The sequence below is a fragment of the Doryrhamphus excisus genome, linkage group LG12 (genome assembly GCF_037039965.1).
Source record: "Doryrhamphus excisus strain RoL-2023G ecotype Guam linkage group LG12, RoL_Dexc_Guam_v1.1, whole genome shotgun sequence".
Taxonomy (NCBI): domain Eukaryota; kingdom Metazoa; phylum Chordata; class Actinopteri; order Syngnathiformes; family Syngnathidae; genus Doryrhamphus; species Doryrhamphus excisus.
In genome coordinates, this window is record NC_136368.1 from 14762026 (window position 1) to 14780940 (window position 18915).

The 18915-nt window shown below is 41.6% G+C and overlaps 2 protein-coding genes across 2 annotated transcripts; one reads left to right on the forward strand and one right to left on the reverse strand.

Moving 5' to 3' along the window:
• Positions 1–4973: 4973 nt before the first annotated feature.
• On the reverse strand, positions 4974–9314 carry zic2a (zic family member 2 (odd-paired homolog, Drosophila), a). Its single transcript, XM_078795232.1, has 3 exons — positions 7564–9314; positions 6200–6363; positions 4974–6049 (listed from the first exon to the last, which is right to left on the reverse strand). The coding sequence occupies exons 1-3, from the start codon at positions 8543–8545 to the stop codon at positions 5855–5857; spliced, it is 1341 nt and encodes a 446-aa protein (XP_078651358.1). The 5' UTR covers positions 8546–9314; the 3' UTR covers positions 4974–5854.
• A 4012-nt stretch (positions 9315–13326) lies between these two features.
• Positions 13327–16567, forward strand: zic5 (Zic family zinc finger 5). Its single transcript, XM_058081791.2, has 2 exons — positions 13327–14544; positions 15104–16567. The coding sequence occupies exons 1-2, from the start codon at positions 13461–13463 to the stop codon at positions 15610–15612; spliced, it is 1593 nt and encodes a 530-aa protein (XP_057937774.2). The 5' UTR covers positions 13327–13460; the 3' UTR covers positions 15613–16567.
• Positions 16568–18915: the final 2348 nt, after the last annotated feature.

Genomic DNA, 18915 nt, shown 5'->3' on the forward strand with positions numbered 1-18915 from the left:
CCAGCTGTGTGGCCTGTGAGCCTCAAGGGTGACATCTGTTCCTGAAAAGCTTGCAAAACTTAAGTCTCACAAGATTTTGGTGAACTGTCACGCCTTTAACAAAACAAAAATGTTTGGAACATTTATTTTCAGAGCTTATTTCAAGCCAAACAAAGCCAATATGCTCATTTTACCAGAACATTAACAAAACATTCCTGCCAGGAAGGCAGGAAGTGAACAAATGTAACAGTAACAGATTGTAAAAGTAACAAATGGGGTGGGGGGTAGGATTTAAAGCTTTGCTTCTTTCTACTTTTTAAAGCTTTGCTTCTTTAATTGATTTATGTCATGCATTACATTGTAATCTGATGCATGTTCAGATGAAATAAAACCATTACCATTTGAACATGCATCAGATTACAATTGAATGCATCACATAATCAGTTCACAGTTCCACATGTCCAAAAGGAGTAGGAAGAAGCAAAGCTTATTAAATCCTACCCCTACATCTGGTACTTTTACAATCAGTAACTGTTACATTTGTTCACTTCCTGCTTTCCATAATACAATTTAAGTTTTTTTTGTTTTTTTTAATAATGATATGACCAAACAATGACATAATGGGTACCATAGTAAGTGTCAATATAGTGATATGTATAGCACATCATGACTGGTTCAAGACTCTTCATTCTTGTATTTAGCAAACATCAACTGCTTGTATTGTTTCTTGAATTGGCTCAATAAAATTCCACCATTACTATTACCAATGCTGGTATCCACAACTCACGTTTTGTATTTCACAATGCATTTATTTCTAGTCTTCTCACATTATTAACTCAAAACCTGAACGAAAAGCAGGTTTATCCGCTGCCTTATGAAGCGCAGATGCAGCTGACTCCCTCTTCTGTGCCTTGAGAGGAGATTGTGTGATATCAGTGTGCACAACGCCTGTTCCAAGCGCGGCACAAACGCTCACACGTCACACTCGCAGCACGTCACACATCGCCTGGAGTCCGACGCAGCCTCACACACAACCAAAGTTCCTCCTGCACTAAAAGTGCAACATAGTGACTGCATGCTTCCAAATCAGTACTGAGGCGGTACTCATCCTCAAATTTTGCCCACAATTGCAAGTCCAGTGGGTTGGGACATGGGCTTTATAGCCGCTGCCTGACGGATGATCACATTGCAAGCCTTAAACTCACCACACTGCCAAGTTTTCAGCCCGAATGCAGCACCAATCTAAAGCTTTTTAAAGCACCACCGTAGTGAGACATTTTTGCATGTGTAAAACTTATATCATTCACACAAAGAGACACGGCGGACATTCTTGTTCTGAATGCTGCATCAACAGCTTGCAGTAACAAAATTGTACAACTTGAGCTGCCTTCTTGATAACAGTCAACAACAACAAAAAATACACAGATGCCAAATAGCCAATGTCCTCCACACTGGACATCAATGGTTTGAGTATTTGAGAAAGGCCAGGAGACAACAATAAGACTCCTGAGTGTTTATGTTGTAAAATGGGAGGGGCCTGCAGCAGCTTCCTTGAAAAAGGAAGCCATTCCGGCTCTGTCGCAGCTCCGCATGGATGTGTGTGTGCAAGGAACAGGCGGCTTTTTGCAAAATCTCGGATGAAAGGCAGCGGATTTGCAAAGGAAGGCTGCTGTATGTGGACCGCAGTGCCAGCACACACACACACACACACACATACACACTCAGAGGGAGGGGTGGAAGGGTGGTGACAAATAACAAATCACACTTAATATTAACTTAAGTTAAGGTAGCCATTTTGCATTGATGGATTCTTTTTATTTGATCCATGACTGCTAAAAGTACACTTTGGAAAGAATGGACTCATGCCTGCATTTCAAAATACAATGCAAAAAAAATACTTTTTTAAGACTTTTTAAATGAAATTTTGGAATTTATGGAATTTTGGATTGACTCTCTCACCTGAATCCCTGCTCAACATATATTATTATTATCTATTACCCTCTACATACAGTATGTATATACTGCATATTCCATGCAGATGTTAATGTATAATGAATTTTTACTATATGTCCGTCCTGCAGAGGAGCCAGATTTCAGATTTGGGTTTTGATCTGAAAAAGATTCCACAAACCCTGACCTCAAGGAATACAGTATAAACTTTGCAAAATGTCAAAAAGTCACACCATTTTAACTACCCAGGTCCTTAAAAGCATGCAGGATCATCTTTAATAACAGCAACCATTAAAAAAAACACATTAAATAAGTTACTGCATTGCTTGGATTATTGAAGCGATATTAGTGTTATTTTACAACACTTGTGTGTTGAAGATTATGGCGTTCAGATAATCCCAAAAAGCAGCCCAAACAAGAGCTTGCATGAGATTAATGTAACATAATTGCACTTGTAAAAATGCATCTCGACTGCATTGAAATACTTTGCTATCTATTTATCATTTCATGAAAGTGATGGTGTAAACTTTGATTGCATTTATTTGATTTTTTTTCATTAGAAAACCAAAAATGATCTGTTCTGTTTGAATGTCATTAATGTTTTTAATTTAGTATGACTGATACCATGATTCATGAATGAATGGATTTCATTGGGGTGTTATTAGAAAGTGTTTTATTTCACATTTTTATCTGGCATAACGGGGCATAACACACACATATAGTACACATAATAATTAGATTAATTGTTCAACGGCATAAAGCACACATACATGGCATACACAGGCACACTAATTAACACCTTTAACTGTTTTTACGTTATGTAATATTTTTTTTTTTTTTAAATGAATATCTATCATGAGAAAAGACGTCACATAAACAAACCAACATGTTTTAGATAGTGTGAGGAATTGAAGATTAGTAAAAGATGCACACTTGTATTGTAAAAAAATAACTTCGAAACACAAAAAAGGCCCATAAAAAGGAGAAAAGGGAAGAAAAAGAAGAGGAAAAAAGCTTGCATCCTTTAGCGGTGGATCGATATGAACCCAGCAGGAGCAGAACAGGAACCAAGCGCCATGTGGACCCACTGAGCATAAATGACCTTTCCTCCCTCCCTGCAGCTCGTGGCTTCTTCCCCCTCAGAGGTCACTGGGCCACTCCTTGCTTATAGTTTATTATCATTATTGCAGAGAAACACACTATGCCATGCTGCTCAGCCTAACAATGTTGAAAACTTAAACAGAATTAACACAAAAGTCATGGAAACAGACACACACATGTCACATGTAAATAAGTAAATACAGGCCAGTTTGAGTCAATAATCTGGACGTAGACCAGCCTGGACCACACAGATTGAAAACACCGACTGTACAACTTACTGTATGCACAACAAGTCCCTTCTTGGACCTCCAGAACCAAACATGAAATGTTTTTGAGGCCAAGTCACGTAACACATGACAACATCACTGATGATTAACACCTAAAAGTGAAAAAACTCCAAGCGGACCAGCAAGAATTACAGAATGAACACTGACTACAAGCAGGCTCACCATGACCCCTACCTCACAGACGTCCAGGACCCACCATAAGATGGGTTTGAGATGACAATTCACTAAACTCACCAAAACATAACAAATTATACACCAAACACTGACTACAACGTATAAAAAAACCTTTCTTGTAATGTTTACATAGTTACACGCTGTGCCACCAGAACCGAAAATAAGGTGGGTTTGAGAACTCATCACAAACCATATGACAAATGACGTTCCCAAAAGGCAAACATCTCCTCGTGGACCAGCCAGGACCACACAAACGGAAGGCCCATGACACCTCAGAGTCTTATCAACAGTATGTACAGTGTGACCAATGAAAGGGTTAATAGTTGACAGAAACATGATGAGTGAGTACAGACCATGTACTCACAAAGAAATGAAGAGTTAGTCGTACGTGTAGTCGTGGTTAGACATAGCATATTAGACATAATCTTTGCTTTATGCATAATTTAAGCTGTTTGGAAGTTTACCAGATCAGCATATTTTAATAATTGTGATTTTTTTTGTGATTGGGTTTATTCTAACTGATATTTTTTGTAGCACAGGTTAGTGAGCAAACTGTACTTTTAGTTATTTCCTCATATCTCTACACTTAAGAGTTAGATATGATAATAAGCCATTTGAGGGATTGTATTAAAACATTCTGTATCATTGAAAATGCTTACAATGCCTTCAAAGATGTTAGCCATCTCAGCGTCTTAACTTTTAGTGGCCCAAAAGATCTTCAAAGTGTCTGCAAACAAGCATGGCACTAACCACAAGTTCAAGTCCGGACTTAAACATCTAGCCACGGGCCAGCCAGGACCATGGACTAAACAGTGACCGCAATGAAGGCACAACAACCTCAAGTTCAAGGCTACTAAGTACCTTCTTGGTGTTGTTTTTTTTTTTGTCCTATTAGTGAACCAGCCAGGACAGACATCGACCTACGTCACAAGCTGCAATATGGCCACGGATCTGAATTCCAGAAGCAAATACAAGACGGGGTAGACACCCCTAAAGTCCTTTATACACTTTTGAGTATCAAACAGATTGAGCAGTGACTACTTTGCACGCAACAAACTTCCTCCGTGTCACTCCGTCTCAGACCAAAGATTAGACAGACTGGAAATCCGATCAGGATGGTCTCAAAAGTGCCTGACATAATTATACATAGTGTAGCCCTTTAGAATATTTATTTAAGGTCAAAAAGTCCCAGTGGACCGCCGAGGTTCTTTAATTAAAAGGCGACAAAATGCTATTTTTTTACTATTAAAAAGGACAAATTCAGAGGGAATTTTTGGAAACACTGACCGCAAAATACGCAACAGTAAGCAGCCTTATTGTTTTTTTTATATTAATAAAAGAAGTATAGTGATAAGTGTCTGCTTATAAAAACATGACACTTTATTGGGGGCCTTAAACATAACACACAGCAAATATTCACGTGTTGAGTAAGAGGCCCGATTGCGAAAACATCAGAAAAATGACGCACAAGGAAGAAAAAAATAGCACTTGCAACATTTTTTTTATTATATTTGTATGGAGTCAAATGTTTTATCACAGTTAGGATGAAAACACTTCTTTTTTTTTTTTTTAAACTTCTTGTTCCATAAACAAACCTCAAAAATGCACGACGAAACAACTGCCCAGGTTAAGCTCTTAAATTGTACATATTTATAGTTAAAAAAAAACAAAAACAAAGAAAGATTCTTTTATAAATACTGTTTCATCTGTAGCAAGTAAATACCATAATTTACTTACAAATGGATAAATATGGCAGTTGGTATTTACAAATACACACAAAAAAAAAGGAAGGACGTTACAGGAAAAAATGTTTTCTTTTGCTAACAGTCCTTCCACATAGCGTGGTTTTGTTTGTCACAATTTGCAGAACACACACACACACACACACACACACAAAAGGACACAAGTAAGTTAAGCCTGGCAAGCTTTTAAAAATTAAAAAAAAAATAATGTACATTCACAAAGCATGATAAAATGTGTCCGTGTTCAACTTTGGCACGCTTTCCAGTTTATATAGGCGTTTTTATCTTTTTTTATAGAGTATAGTACAATCAATTTGCCAGTTTAGGATCACAATATGGAGTACAATTGTTATTATTGGATTATGTGCACTAAAGAGTCCAGTTAGAGAGATAGCTACCATTGAAGAAACATCTAGACACCAAATAGACCAAACGAGCACAACCAAAGTCAGCCACTATTTACAATAGCAATCTATTATACACATTTTATAGTGATGGTGGAGACAAAACCATTTGAAAATGTCCCAATCTCCTCGTCCAGTGCTGTGAAATTAGATTGTGTACTGTGTGTACGTGTGAGTGTGTATGTATGTGTGTGTATAAACGCCTTCAGTGTGGGTCCTAAACATACCATTCACTGAAATTGGACGAGAGGCCGCTGTGGCTGGTGCTGCTGTGAACGGCCGAGGCCGGTGACAGAGTGGTGTTGCTTTGGGTCTCGGTGGTGGGTGACACCAAGCCTGGGGGGGTGGACGACTCATATCCTGAACTGGCTGCCGGAGAGGAGTCGGACGCGGTTGAGGATGATTCGTGCACCTTGGGAAAAATACAAAAGTTAACCTCATTTATAATGACACATGTTATACTACGTATTTAATGCTATACTGATGGGACTGAATAACATTACTAAAAGCAGATACAGCATGATTTTGTGTGTGTGTGTGTGTGTGTGTGTGTTGTGTTTACCTTCATGTGTTTCCGTAAGGAGCTGGGATGTGTGTAGGACTTGTCGCACATCTTGCACAGGTAAGGCTTGTCCGAGGTGTGGACGTGCATGTGCTTCTTACGGTCGCTACTGTTTGCAAACCTCCTGTCGCAGCCCTCAAATTCACACTGGAAAGGTTTCTCTCCTGTTCGAATAAAGGTTTAAAAAAAAACAAAAAACAATACAGTCAGGCATGTGCAGAAAACAGCCTCAGGCTGAATAAAATGCATTTGAAAACAATATTCAAATACATTAATGACCAAAAATAACACAACTAAACCTTTTACATATGCAAAGCTGAATAGGGGGTGAAGGGGAAGGGGGGGGGGGGGTCGTTGCAAGCCTAAATAATGCGCATATTGATTTAAGGAGGAGGGGTGAGGGAAAGGGGGGGGGGGTGCAGGAGCAGGGCCATCGTCAAGCAGGCCCACAGAAGGCAAGCACCATTTGCTTGGGAGACAATAAAAATCTAATTAGCACCTGGCCATTTTCATGGCACCCATCATGCACCCCACCACCCCCCACCCCTTGCCCCCCCCCCCCCCCCCCCCATCCCTAAAGCAAGATAGGTGGACATGTGAAAAGGCTGGTAACGGCTTGTCTAGCACCTTCACACACCTCCAAAAAAAAACAAAAAAATAGTTCCTATAATGCAAAATTGCAACAAATGTGCAATATAAAAACGGCCAAAAAAATTGCATTTAATTTTAATCGAAATAATGACTGCATACGTCTATTTTAGAAGTAAATAAAAACAAACGCAACTCTTACTGGTATGGAGGGCAGTAGGAAGCATTTAGGACTAGTATTAATTTAAAGTTGTGTGTTGTATGTGTACTACAATTTTAGTTTTTTTCAAATGTCCACAAAAAGACAATTTTACGCAATTGCTTTGCATGTTTAAATTAAAATATAAGCAATTTTCTAAACGTGCAATTCTCCTAAAAACAAACAATGTTTTAAAATGCATTCTAATCATTATAGAAGTAGAGTGTGGTGTTTTAAAGTGCCATAATTACAAGTAAAAAAAAATATCATATTTTATTAAATCATGTTCAAGTAAGCAAATTTGATTGTAGAAGGAGACAAAAGTTTGGTATTTTAAACAACAAACACACACAAATCTACTACAAATAATAATTACTGTAGCCCAAAAAAGCTGTTTAAACCTAACATGGGGTATAGCATTTAGCCACCAGTTAAAGAGTTAACGAGTTATTCGAAGGGAAGAATTAACTCTGGACATCTGGCTCTAGAAAAGAGTAAGAGCGATTTGAACTAGATCTTAGCTTGCTAGAATCAGAACGAAATAAAGAACTAGAAGTACAAGTTGACATTTATTTACCTGTGTGTGTGCGCTTGTGGATCTTGAGGTTCTCGGAGCGCGCAAAGACTTTTCCGCAGCCGGGGAAGGGACACGGGAAGGGTTTCTCCCCCGTGTGGACCCTGATGTGGTTGACGAGCTTGTACTTGGCCTTGAAGGGCTTGCTCTCCCTCGGGCAGTCCTCCCAGAAGCAGATGTGGTTGGTCTGCTCCGGCCCGCCGACGTGCTCCACGGAGACGTGCGTCACCAGCTCATGCATGGTGCTGAAAGTCTTGTTGCAGCACTTTTTCGGGTTGCTCAGCTGCTCCGGCTCGATCCACTTACAGATGAGCTCCTGCTTGATGCACTGCTGCCGCATGTAGCGGAAGAAGGCACCCGGGTGGTGGTGATGGTGGTGGTGGTGGGCTGCCATGTTCATGTTCATGGAGCCGTACTGGTTGTGCAGCTGCGCCGCCGAGTACGGGTCGGTCCTGGGGCTGGACACCTGGTGGTACTGCTCGGAGCGGCCGAAGACCTCCCCCGCCAAGCCGAGCCTCATCTGCCCGTTGAGGACATTAGTGGAGGCGTGGGAGCCGTGCTGCTCGTGGATGCCCGGGAACAAGATGTGGCCCTGCGGCGTGTCCGTGTGGTGGTGGGAAGGGTGCAGGGAGCCCGCAGCGGCGCCGAAGAGAGCGTGTTGGCCGCCAGCCGGGGACGTCTCCCCGAAGCCGCGACTGCGAAACAGAAAGTCCCGAGTGGAGTTGAAAGGGGAGCCCGCGTACGAGGTGACGTGGGCGGCGTGAGCGCCCAGAGCTGCCGCCGGGTAGCCCGGAGCTTGGCTGCTGAAGGCTGAGCTCTGCCCCGGGGAGAGGTCGTGGTTCAGCTTGAAGGCGCCCATGTGGGCAGAGTCCACAAAAGTGTTCTGGGCCAGGCTGAGGTCTCTCTCCTGCATGTCTCCGGCTGCAGGATGGTGGCGGGCGAACGAGCCCAGACCCGGGAACTGGTGGCCTGCATCCAGCAGCATGACGCCTTACCTTCTACTTTTCTCTCTTTAGGATTTGTTACAAATTCAAAACAGCGGTGATCTTACCACTCGCAAACAGCATAGCAGGCGTGACTTTGCTCCACGCAAGAGCATTAAAAAGTTGACTTTAAATTAGAAAAAAAATCCACCTCTTGTGCGTCCTTGCCTGACTGTTTTTTTTTTATCCGCAAAGTCGTTGCAGCATGGCTACAAGGATGTTTGCAAGTAAACACAATTAGGTGTTCGAGTCTCTGTCTTTGTCAGTAAAGAGTCAGCAGTCAGATTCGGTTTCTGGTCTCTGTGAGGGTCTAAAAGCTCCTGAGCCGACTGGCCCGTCCTCCTTTTCCGCCCCCTTTAACTGGGGCCACTTGACGGCATCCTCGCAGTCTCATTGGCCGCCCAGCCTCATCAATCCCAGGTGGCCCTCCAATGGCAGGTAGGTAGCGCCTTTCTCGCTCTATACACACACACACACACACACACACACACACACACGCACACACACTAATAATTACAGTCTATTTCTTTTTTTAGAGAGAGAGGGAGCTTGGCAAGGAAGGGGTGAGGATAAAAGATACAAAGATTTTTATATGTTCGTATTTTGACGCGGGGGCTTTTACTGCAATTCAGAGGCGATTGAGCGAACAAATATTGCATTTTTATGTTAAAATGCTAGAAAATATGAGGGGTTGTATTGTGCACTAAAATGGTATACAGGTTATTTAAAATGCACAAAAGCGAGGAAGTACGGAGCAAAAACATACAGAAAAAGTATGCATGCAGAAATGATGACAATACCAAGTTGCATGCAGAGCAAAAGTGCCACAAAACATGACTCTAAGGCAAACAATATGGCAAAAATGGATTGTAAATAAGCTTATATTGTTCAAACTATCATAACTAAACCACATCCCTATGAAAAGTACTACAAAAATATGACTTTGATGACACCAAACATCTAGTTTTGATTAATTTCACCATATATGCTTATAGTTACAATGCATATTATGGTATATGTTGCCTTAAAGTCATCTTTATGCAACACTTTTCATTATCAAGTGTTGCAAGTGTTGACTTTTAAGGCATATAATTACCCAAAATGCATTATTATTTTAAACCTATATGGTTAAAACAATCACAGATCCTATCTAAAAGCAAAACAAAAAAAATGAAGTCAATAGTATAGAGCATAAACTATCCAGTGCTAAAAAAATTGGGAATTTTAAGGCATCACTTCATCCCCAAACAATGAAACATACACTGCAATATATGCATATAAAATGGTCAGAACTGGTGATTGCAATTTATCTGGTGCAACAACAACCTCATATTAAAAGGAGAAAATATTCAAAAACAATTAAAAATGCACTGCACTAGATTGTCAATTGATTGCTAATAAATACAGGCTGCCAGCTATCGATCAACACAAAAGCTACACAACAAAATCAGTTTTACTGCATAAGCGTTACATTAAAATGCATTGTGGGAATAATAATAATATTAATACTGTCTGCAAATATAACTGTCAAAATTTAAGCTTTTTGTATACTACAAAAATAATACCCAAAATCAAACAAAACAGCTTTGACTTCCTGATGCAAAGCTACACAATTTCACTGAAAAATATGTTTAATAAACCCCACCCCTTAACATGTGTTCAACTAGTGCCTAAATTATCTCATTGGCTATACATACATAGACATAATATGTACAAACTCTGTTGGTGACACATGTAAAAATATTAAACAATAAAATCAAATATACTACAACCATACAAGCTGACCATGTTCACACTTTGACACACACTGACCGCATGCACACACACACACACACACACACACATAAACACACACATACACACATCAAATGGAGGCAACATGTTGAAAACTATAAAAACAAAACCAGCGGTGACACCTGAGAGGTCAAACAGCACAGAGAAAACATTTTTTCCCAGCAGATACTGAATGCAGCATATTAGAAACTACAATAACAGCAGGAGAAATAAAGCAGCAAATAAGTGTGCTTTTTTTTTTTTTTTTACTTACACCTCCAGCATCTTGACAAGATTCATAGGAAGGAAGTAGACCTTGGTTGTGTTTCCTCCATGAGGCCAGCTGGAAAAGAAACTCTGAGGGCCACATCGCCTCCAGTGTGCAGTGTTCTTCTCCTCCTCCTTCTTCTTCTAGTCCATTTCAGGCGGCACGGCGGGAAACGGGGGAGCTGTTCCAAGTTCAAAGTCAGGTCCGCCGACCCCATTTAGAAGAACTTCTTTATTTCAGCAAAAAGCCTGGGATAAGAGACGGAGTGAGAGAGAGAGAGAGAGAGGGAGGCGACTCAGGTTAGGTTTTCAACTAGTAACTCACCAGTTGATTATGGTATTATAATTATTATCAATGATAAATCATCCAGGGTGTTCTACTTTCTACGTACACATGACAATATCAATATGTTGACACGCTGCAAAGGCGACTGCTGGTGCTTTCACTGACCTTGTGTTTCATGGATCTTTGACCCCTGGCCCCCTTAAGACCACATATGCTGCCCTCTTGACTCCTGGCGGTAAAACGAGCCTGTTTGTGACAAAGACGCTTTGTTTTTTGGGAGTGAGGGGTGCAAGACGTGTACCCCCCCACCCGCCAACACCCCAGCACCAATCGTTATGAGTTTTGTTCAGATCATATAGGTCAGTATAAATTAGTATATTAATACACAAGGATATTATATTACATTTTTAATGTGATAAACTGTTTTGCCTAGTTATGGATTTGAAAAAAAAATCTGTGTCCATGCCACCCCCACCATACATTCATTTTAGGACCCAGTGGTGTCTTAATATGGGTGGTCTTACTGGTCTCTAGCCCTGAGCAGCCCCCCCCCAGGACCCCCCCCCATACACACATACCTGTACAAAAGCAACATCTCATTGGTGACTAAAGAGTCATATAACAATGTTGAATTTACACTAAAATTTTAATAAAAAATTGTACCAAAAACAGCTTCTTGACTAAATTTTAGCAAATTTGGGCTTGGTGGATCGTATATACTGTATGTGCCACGGGATTGGCTGGCAACCAGTCCAGGCTGTACCCCACCGCCTGCCCAAAGTCAGCTGGGATAGGCTCCTGCGAATGAATGAAATATGTAATAAGCCCTTCCTCACCAGAACAAGTAAATACGTATGTATGTGTGTATATATACACACACACATAGATATGTACATGTGTATATATACACATACAAAAAATAATTACCATATAATACAAAATACCAAATTTTGCCCCAAATGTGAATCTAAACACTACAAGCATGCAAAGAAACGCATACATTTAGCTCGTTATGTAACAAATAATATTTACAAAAGACAGAAATGTATACTAAACTTTAGAAGAACTTATTAAACAAAGCTTTACCCAGACATGTTGACTTGTTATAATATCATATTGTGCAGAAAAAAATAATTTTAGTACCAAAAGTGAGCCAAGCATATTTTGACTTGCATGAATGTGAGTGTGAATGGTTGTTTGTCTATATGTGCCCTGTGATTGGCTGGCGACCAGTCCAGGTTGTACCCCGCCTCTCGCTCGTAGACAGCTGGTATAGGCTCCAGCACCCCCGCGACCCTTGTGAGGACAAGCGGTAGAAAATGAATGATATTGCACCAATATTGTAATCGATGTACAAAATGAGCAAAAAAAAGCATTTATAGCAAATTTGACCAAAAGCAATAGTGTTTGTGTATTAAATAATCAAATAATTAATTGAGTTTTATGTCATTATTAATTTAGAAGACTCCAGTGACATGAGTCATTTTTTTATGTTTGTATTGAGTTTATTCAAATAAATACATAGACATTGAACATATAGGAGCTAAATTGCAGAATATGACGAGTGTTCAGTGCAAAAAGCTGCACCATGCATGACAACAATGATGCCAATGAAGACATTTGAGTGACAGATCCTTGTCATACTGCTGTCAGACGGGGACTAGTCAAAAGTGTGTGGGTGTGGGTGTGTGTTTGTGAGTGTGTGTGCGCAAGATCCGTCTGTGAACTTGAGCTCAGTTGCATGCACGCAGACTGGTGTGTGCAGTATGTGTATGTGAAACCATTCATCCTAAAGCTCATGGTAAATAACAGTTGACAGGTGAACACACACGCACACACACGCGTTGTGCAATGACACGCACACACATGTTACACACATATAATGTGAGATGAAGTGACAATGCTCGAGTGCTGCAAATATAAAATGTAAAAATTACCAATTTGACTAATAGAACTAAAATAGTATTTTTTAAAATTTAATTCATTATGTGGCAGCTCAAATTCCAATATGTCAAAATAGCATATTTATAAAATTTCTGAGCTGATGAACATTATTTATGAATCCTTACAAAATAAATTCCTTATTAAGACATTTTTCAGTGTTTTGTACGAAGGTTAATATTGGTCTTAAATCTAAAATAGATCAATTTTTAAACGGTAATTGTGTATAGACTTTAACATCAAAGACAATACCAATCACCGAACTATCAGAACCGACGTGGACGCGTCTCTTTCGCAACGGAACCAGACTCGAATGCGACCTGCAACTTTGCGAGCCCCAACTTTTTGTAGTTGCAAAGCTCGAGTCCGGGAGGAGGAGGGGGGCGGAACCCCGCTGGGCCCCTGGGCTGAACGGCAGCCAATCGCCTCGTCCGCCGAGCTGCCAGTCACCGAAATCCATCCAATACCCGCGGTGCCATTTCTAAAGCGGGTCCCCCCACTGCGTGCTCCAACTGTTGTGTGTTCTGCCAACCGCTTGAGGACAGAGTGAAGGGGGGAAAGCGGAGTTAGAAGCCGGACAAAAGAACTTATACAGCCCCTTATATCCATATTTCCATGTTTTGGCGCGCCATGGACCGGTGCGAGTAGTCATGGAAGCCCCTTTAAGCAAGAGGAACCCCGCGTTAAGATTAGTGGATTTGGCAGCGACTCAAGCCCTTCCTCACCAGAACATGACAGGCTTCCCGGGGTTGGGGGGGCATCACCCTCTCTCCCACCATGCCCACCTCCACCCTGGGGAGCTGGCCAACGACCCCGGCGTGGCACTCACTCCATTTGGACCGGAGCACATGGTACAGACCAGTGCTGTCAAGCTTAGCCCCTCGCAGCACATCCAGAGCCACCACGAAGCCCAGACCGCGGCGGCGGCTGCAGCAGCGGCGGCGGCGGCAGCGGCGGCGGCGGCAGCGTCCTTCGCTCCGGCTCAGAGCACCGTGGGCTTCCCCGGCGTGGGCCACCCCCACTCGGGAAGCTACTCGAGCAGCAGGGACTTGATCCTCAGGAGAGAACTGTCAGCCTCTGCCATGCACGCTCTTGGCGAACAGTCCGCCTCCTCCCCCCATCACCACCACCACCACCATGGCGTCTTCATCTCCCCAACAGGTGCGTACAGCCACGCGGAGAGCGGGAGCCTCTTCTCGGGGCTCCACGAGCAGGCGTCCCCCGGCTCGCATCATGCCCTTAACGGCCAGATGCGCCTGGGTCTACCAGGGGACCTATACGCCAGGTCGGACCACTTCGCGGCCAGACAGGACCACTACGGAGCCTCCACTCTGCACGGCTACAACTCGGCCAGCCTCAACGTGAACGCTCCCCACGGCCCCGCGGGGGCCTTCCTGAGGTACATGCGGCAGCCCATCAAGCAGGAGCTCATCTGCAAGTGGGTCGAGCCGGAGCAGCAGAGCCCCAAGAAGACTTGCTCCAAGACCTACAGCACCATGCACGAGCTGGTCAACCACGTCACGGTGGAGCACGTCGGCGGGCCCGAGCAGAGCACGCACGTCTGCTTCTGGGAGGAGTGCCCGAGGGAGGGGAAGGCGTTCAAGGCCAAGTACAAACTCATCAACCACATCAGAGTGCACACCGGGGAGAAGCCTTTCCCGTGCCCCTTCCCGGGCTGTGGGAAGGTGTTTGCCCGCTCGGAGAACCTGAAAATCCACAAGAGGACCCACACAGGTCAGTCAAGCTAACCGAGATAACTTAAGAGGTGAGGTGGTGCGTAATTACGCACATAAGCGGACCAAAAAGTAAGACGTCTAATGCGTATTGCATTTGTAGGGATGGAACTTCTGCAACTCGTGACATAACAAAACAATAATCATATTTCATTTGCTTTTACGCACCAACTGCAAGGCACCAACTTTTACGCACTGTTCCACCTCGTCACTCGTGGAACATGTGTGCAGCACATTAGACACTTGGTTTGTTGTCACGGTGGTCTTGCTTATATCCTACCCATTTCCCCGCAAAAAAATAAAAAACAACATCATGAAAATTAATACTTTGGCCAGGAAATGTGCATGTGTACCATATTGAATAGTTTTATGAGTGTGCGTGCGCGTGGAGTTATAGCCCACTCTACTTCAGGGTACATAAAACAACTCCCAGTGGTGCGCGCACACACATGTAACCAGCGGGCCTGCAGTCATGTTACATGTGGCGAGAGTGTGTGTGTGTGTGTGTGCATTTATTCATTCAAGATGTTAAAAAAGTGCTCTGCTTGTGTCTTAAAAAGGTGAGAAGCCCTTCAAGTGCGAGTTTGAAGGCTGCGACCGGAAGTTCGCCAACAGCAGCGACCGGAAGAAGCACTCCCATGTGCACACATCCGACAAGCCTTACTACTGCAAAGTGCGCGGCTGCGACAAGTCCTACACGCACCCGAGCTCCCTGCGCAAACACATGAAGGTGCACTGCAAATCCCCAACGCCCCCTAACAGCACCACGTACATCGCCTCTACGAACCCGCTGGAAGAGCCTCTCTCCCCGGATATGCAGCAGCACCGTAGCCGCTCAACAACCAACATCTCCCCGCAGGTCACCAACCTGAATGAGTGGTATGTGTGTCAGGGCAGCGGCGGTAGTGGCGGGGGGGTCCAGCAGCAACAACAGCAGCACCATCATCATCACCATCAACACCAGCATCATCATCATCATCACCTGCACTCCCCCTCCAGCGAGGTGCCCACGTCAGAGTCAGAAGATGAGGACTCATTCAGACACTCGGACCCCAGGACGATGCTATGATTGACACATATTTCACATGTTCACCATCAAACGAGGATGCAGTGCAGGCTTACTTCATGATTGAAAGGGAGCAGATTCCCTGTTAAATTCACACCTGTTCTATTGAAAATCATGAAAAATTACAGCAATATTAAAAATCACATCACTCAGTCTAACAAGTGTCCTATATAACGTACTTTTTGGGGCCATTCTCCACTAAAACCAAGGTACAAATTTTGATAAAAACGCCTAAGGGTTCATTTTTGTAATATTTAAGAGCTATTTAAGTCTATATTTTATGCAAAAGGCATGTCCCAGGAGACGCTAGATGTAAAAAAAAAAAAAAGGCGTGGTTGTATATATGTTTGTGATATGTGTTCGTTTTTTTGGTATAATTGTAATTTATTCACTGGTTTTTAAATGTTGAAAATGACAAAAGAACCAAAGATTCATGTTAATAATAATAATATTAATAATAATATTAAAACCAATTTTGGTGATGCCCTAAATAGTAGTAACCTGCTGATATTTTTTGTAACTTTTTGCAAATTTTTCAATTGTTATTATTATAAAAACATTTTTGTCCAGTTAAAAAAAAAAACACTTGAATAGGCTGTGTAATGTGAATTATTTTTCTCTCTTTCTCTGTCTCTCGCATGCCTTGTTTTTTTAAAAACTGTTTTTTTAATGTGGCTCTTGTTGAGGTGCATGGTGCCATTTGAATGTGATGGATGTTAAAACGAAAAAAAGATGGGCTATGATTGTGCAGACCCTTGATGTTTAAACTGGCATTTATAATATTAAAAAAGGTGCAAAAATAAATACCAGAACGTAATGTAACTTTTTATGTGTCACATTGTTATTCTTGATTTTTTCTATAAAGTTAAATTTTAATTACCGTGAATCTCACCTGCAAACAGCTATTATTCCCAGCTGGTAAAAAAAAAAACAGAATAGAAATCAACATCAGCTGTTGTGTATATTTGTGCATTAAAAAGGCCTATAGTGTGGCCCTTTATGGTGCGGCCTGTGTGTTTGTTGGTGGGGGTGAAGGATATTAAGGGGGGCCTATGCACCACTTCAAACGGCTTCAGAAGCCCCTCACAGAAAGGCTGCATGGCCGCTTCTTTAAACACAAATAATATGCATGCAAAATTCATCAGCACTATACATTGCTGCAAAAATCAAAAGTGGACTTTAATGATGAAAATGTATAGTGGACACCTTACCTTTGCATTATTGCAATTTTCTGTGGTTTTCCTTTCCTGCACTTCTGATGCATCATTGGTGTCTATAGGGAAATAAATACAAATAAATAAAATTATATCAATACAAGAAAAATACATAACTGCAAATTTTACATGAAAGAATTGCACCATCGCCCAATACAGTGAAATAATCCAATAAAAAAGTCAAAATTCAAATATGATTATTTCTATAGCATTATTTATATTTCCTATATTTATAATGCAATTGACTAAGAAATAACATAGAAACATAATCACACATTGATTAGAATTTCTGTTTTAATGAATTGAATTGTTAAAAAAATATACATATAAGTCTTAAAATATACTTCAATATACAGCTGTATCCTGGTATCCTCACCCAATTAAAAAAAGCACATTATAATGTTGTAAAGCAGCTTTAATATATCTACTGTACTTGCATTACAACTGCTATTCCCTCGTAGTGCATAACAGAACTAAATGCATATTTTACAGAATCTTTGACATACTAATGTGATTCGTGATTACAGGTGGCTACAGTGGAAGCTCACTGAAGAATCCTGCAAAATAAATATCTTATATGGAGTGAACGTGAAGAGAAGGGGAGAGTTAATAAAATAAAATAAAATGTAGGGAAAAGAAGAAGAGAGGCGGTCACCCTTGAGTGGGGTAAAAAAAAAAAACGGTGGCTTTGAAGTCCAACTTATTATCCCGGGAATACTTTTTGGGTTGTCCTAACGACGCTGCTGAATGGGAGACGGGGCTCCTTTGTCAGCGATTTGTTCTCCTTTAGTGGGACGCCCGTGGAAATGTACTTACACGGGCCACCTTAACACACTGGCTGCAAATCAGTAACAGGCAGAGTCAGACATGCAGACGCCACTATTTAAAGGCCCCCAAAAGGACAAAGCAAAAAGTCGCAATGGATGGGGGGGAAAAAGCTGCACCATTCAAAACAACAATAATCATAATTTAAAAAAGAAAGGGGGTGGGAGGTGGTTGCATGATTTCTTGGAAGAGCATAAAGTAAAAAAAAAGAAAGAAAAAAAAAGATGCAAGACAACATGAGCTTGTGGAGTTATCATTCTTGGTCCAAGTGGAAGCAGGCACCTGTGTGTGGGTTTGGTGGAGATGAAAAAAAGGGGCCAGAAACCAAACATTTTTGCTTCTGCCACAAAAAAAATATGTAATATGGAAATATGGTGGGGGGGGCAACAAAGACTCACATCCCAGGAGTCAGTGAAGACCACCATTTCTTATGCACTATAAGCACTTTACATGGGGTGGAGTCATTTTTGTGTGGCTGGGACAAAAAAAAGTCACTTTTCATAAAGAGTGTCATCCTATTTTAATAACTTTTTCCTTTGAAATATATTGCTTTGCATGAAAGAGTCATTGCATGAGTGGGTACATGTTTTGGGCAGCCGGTCCTGTGTTATACGGCACTGCGAGAAAGGGGGCACAAAACCCACATTTTTTTTTAACCTATTTTATAAATTGATTTAGTACATTATAGGCACAATGCATGAGAAAGTTAATTTTTGGTGGTATCGAGGCTGAGGAAAAATAACACAAATTCCACTTAGTCTCAAATATTTGTAATACTTTTTTTTCTTTCCTTTCACTTTTGGGAATAAATGACATCACGTTTAAGACAAGCCATATTACTTAATTGTCACTTTGCACGGAGGGGGGTCATTTTTGTGGAGGTGAAGTCAGGTGGAGGCACAGGGGATAAGGCAAAAAGGGTAAAAACAAAAACATGTAGAGTTAAAAACAGAACTTTACTCTTCCGAGCTAGAAGTCCCTCCAGAGTATACTGTAGGTCGCACCTGCCAAAAAAGCACAATAAAGAAGAAAATAAAACATTCAGATGTCGCACTGTACTATAAGTCGCACTTTTTGGTGGTAAATTTATTTGATAAATTGAAAGGCGAAGAAGAAATATTACATCCTGAAAAACAAGCCAAATGGGAGTCTGTTAACGTAATGCAAATAAATGGTATGTTAACATAGCAGTTCATTCATTTTCTACCGCTCATCCTCACAAGGATCACGGGGGTGCTGGAGCCTATCCCAGCTGTCTTCAAGCGAG

Bases quoted from the DNA above. Each gene is read 5' to 3' on its own strand.
- zic2a (XM_078795232.1), bottom strand. From the start codon at position 8,545: ATGCTGCTGGATGCAGGCCACCAGTTCCCGGGTCTGGGCTCGTTCGCC. The intron at 6,364-7,563 runs GTAAATAAATGT...TTATTCGAACAG, and splicing joins CCACAAGCGCACACACACAG to GAGAGAAACCTTTCCAGTGT. The intron at 6,050-6,199 runs GTAAACACAACA...ATTTTTCCCAAG, and splicing joins CCTTACGGAAACACATGAAG to GTGCACGAATCATCCTCAAC.
- zic5 (XM_058081791.2), top strand. From the start codon at position 13,461: ATGGAAGCCCCTTTAAGCAAGAGGAACCCCGCGTTAAGATTAGTGGAT. The intron at 14,545-15,103 runs GTCAGTCAAGCT...TGTCTTAAAAAG, and splicing joins CCACAAGAGGACCCACACAG to GTGAGAAGCCCTTCAAGTGC.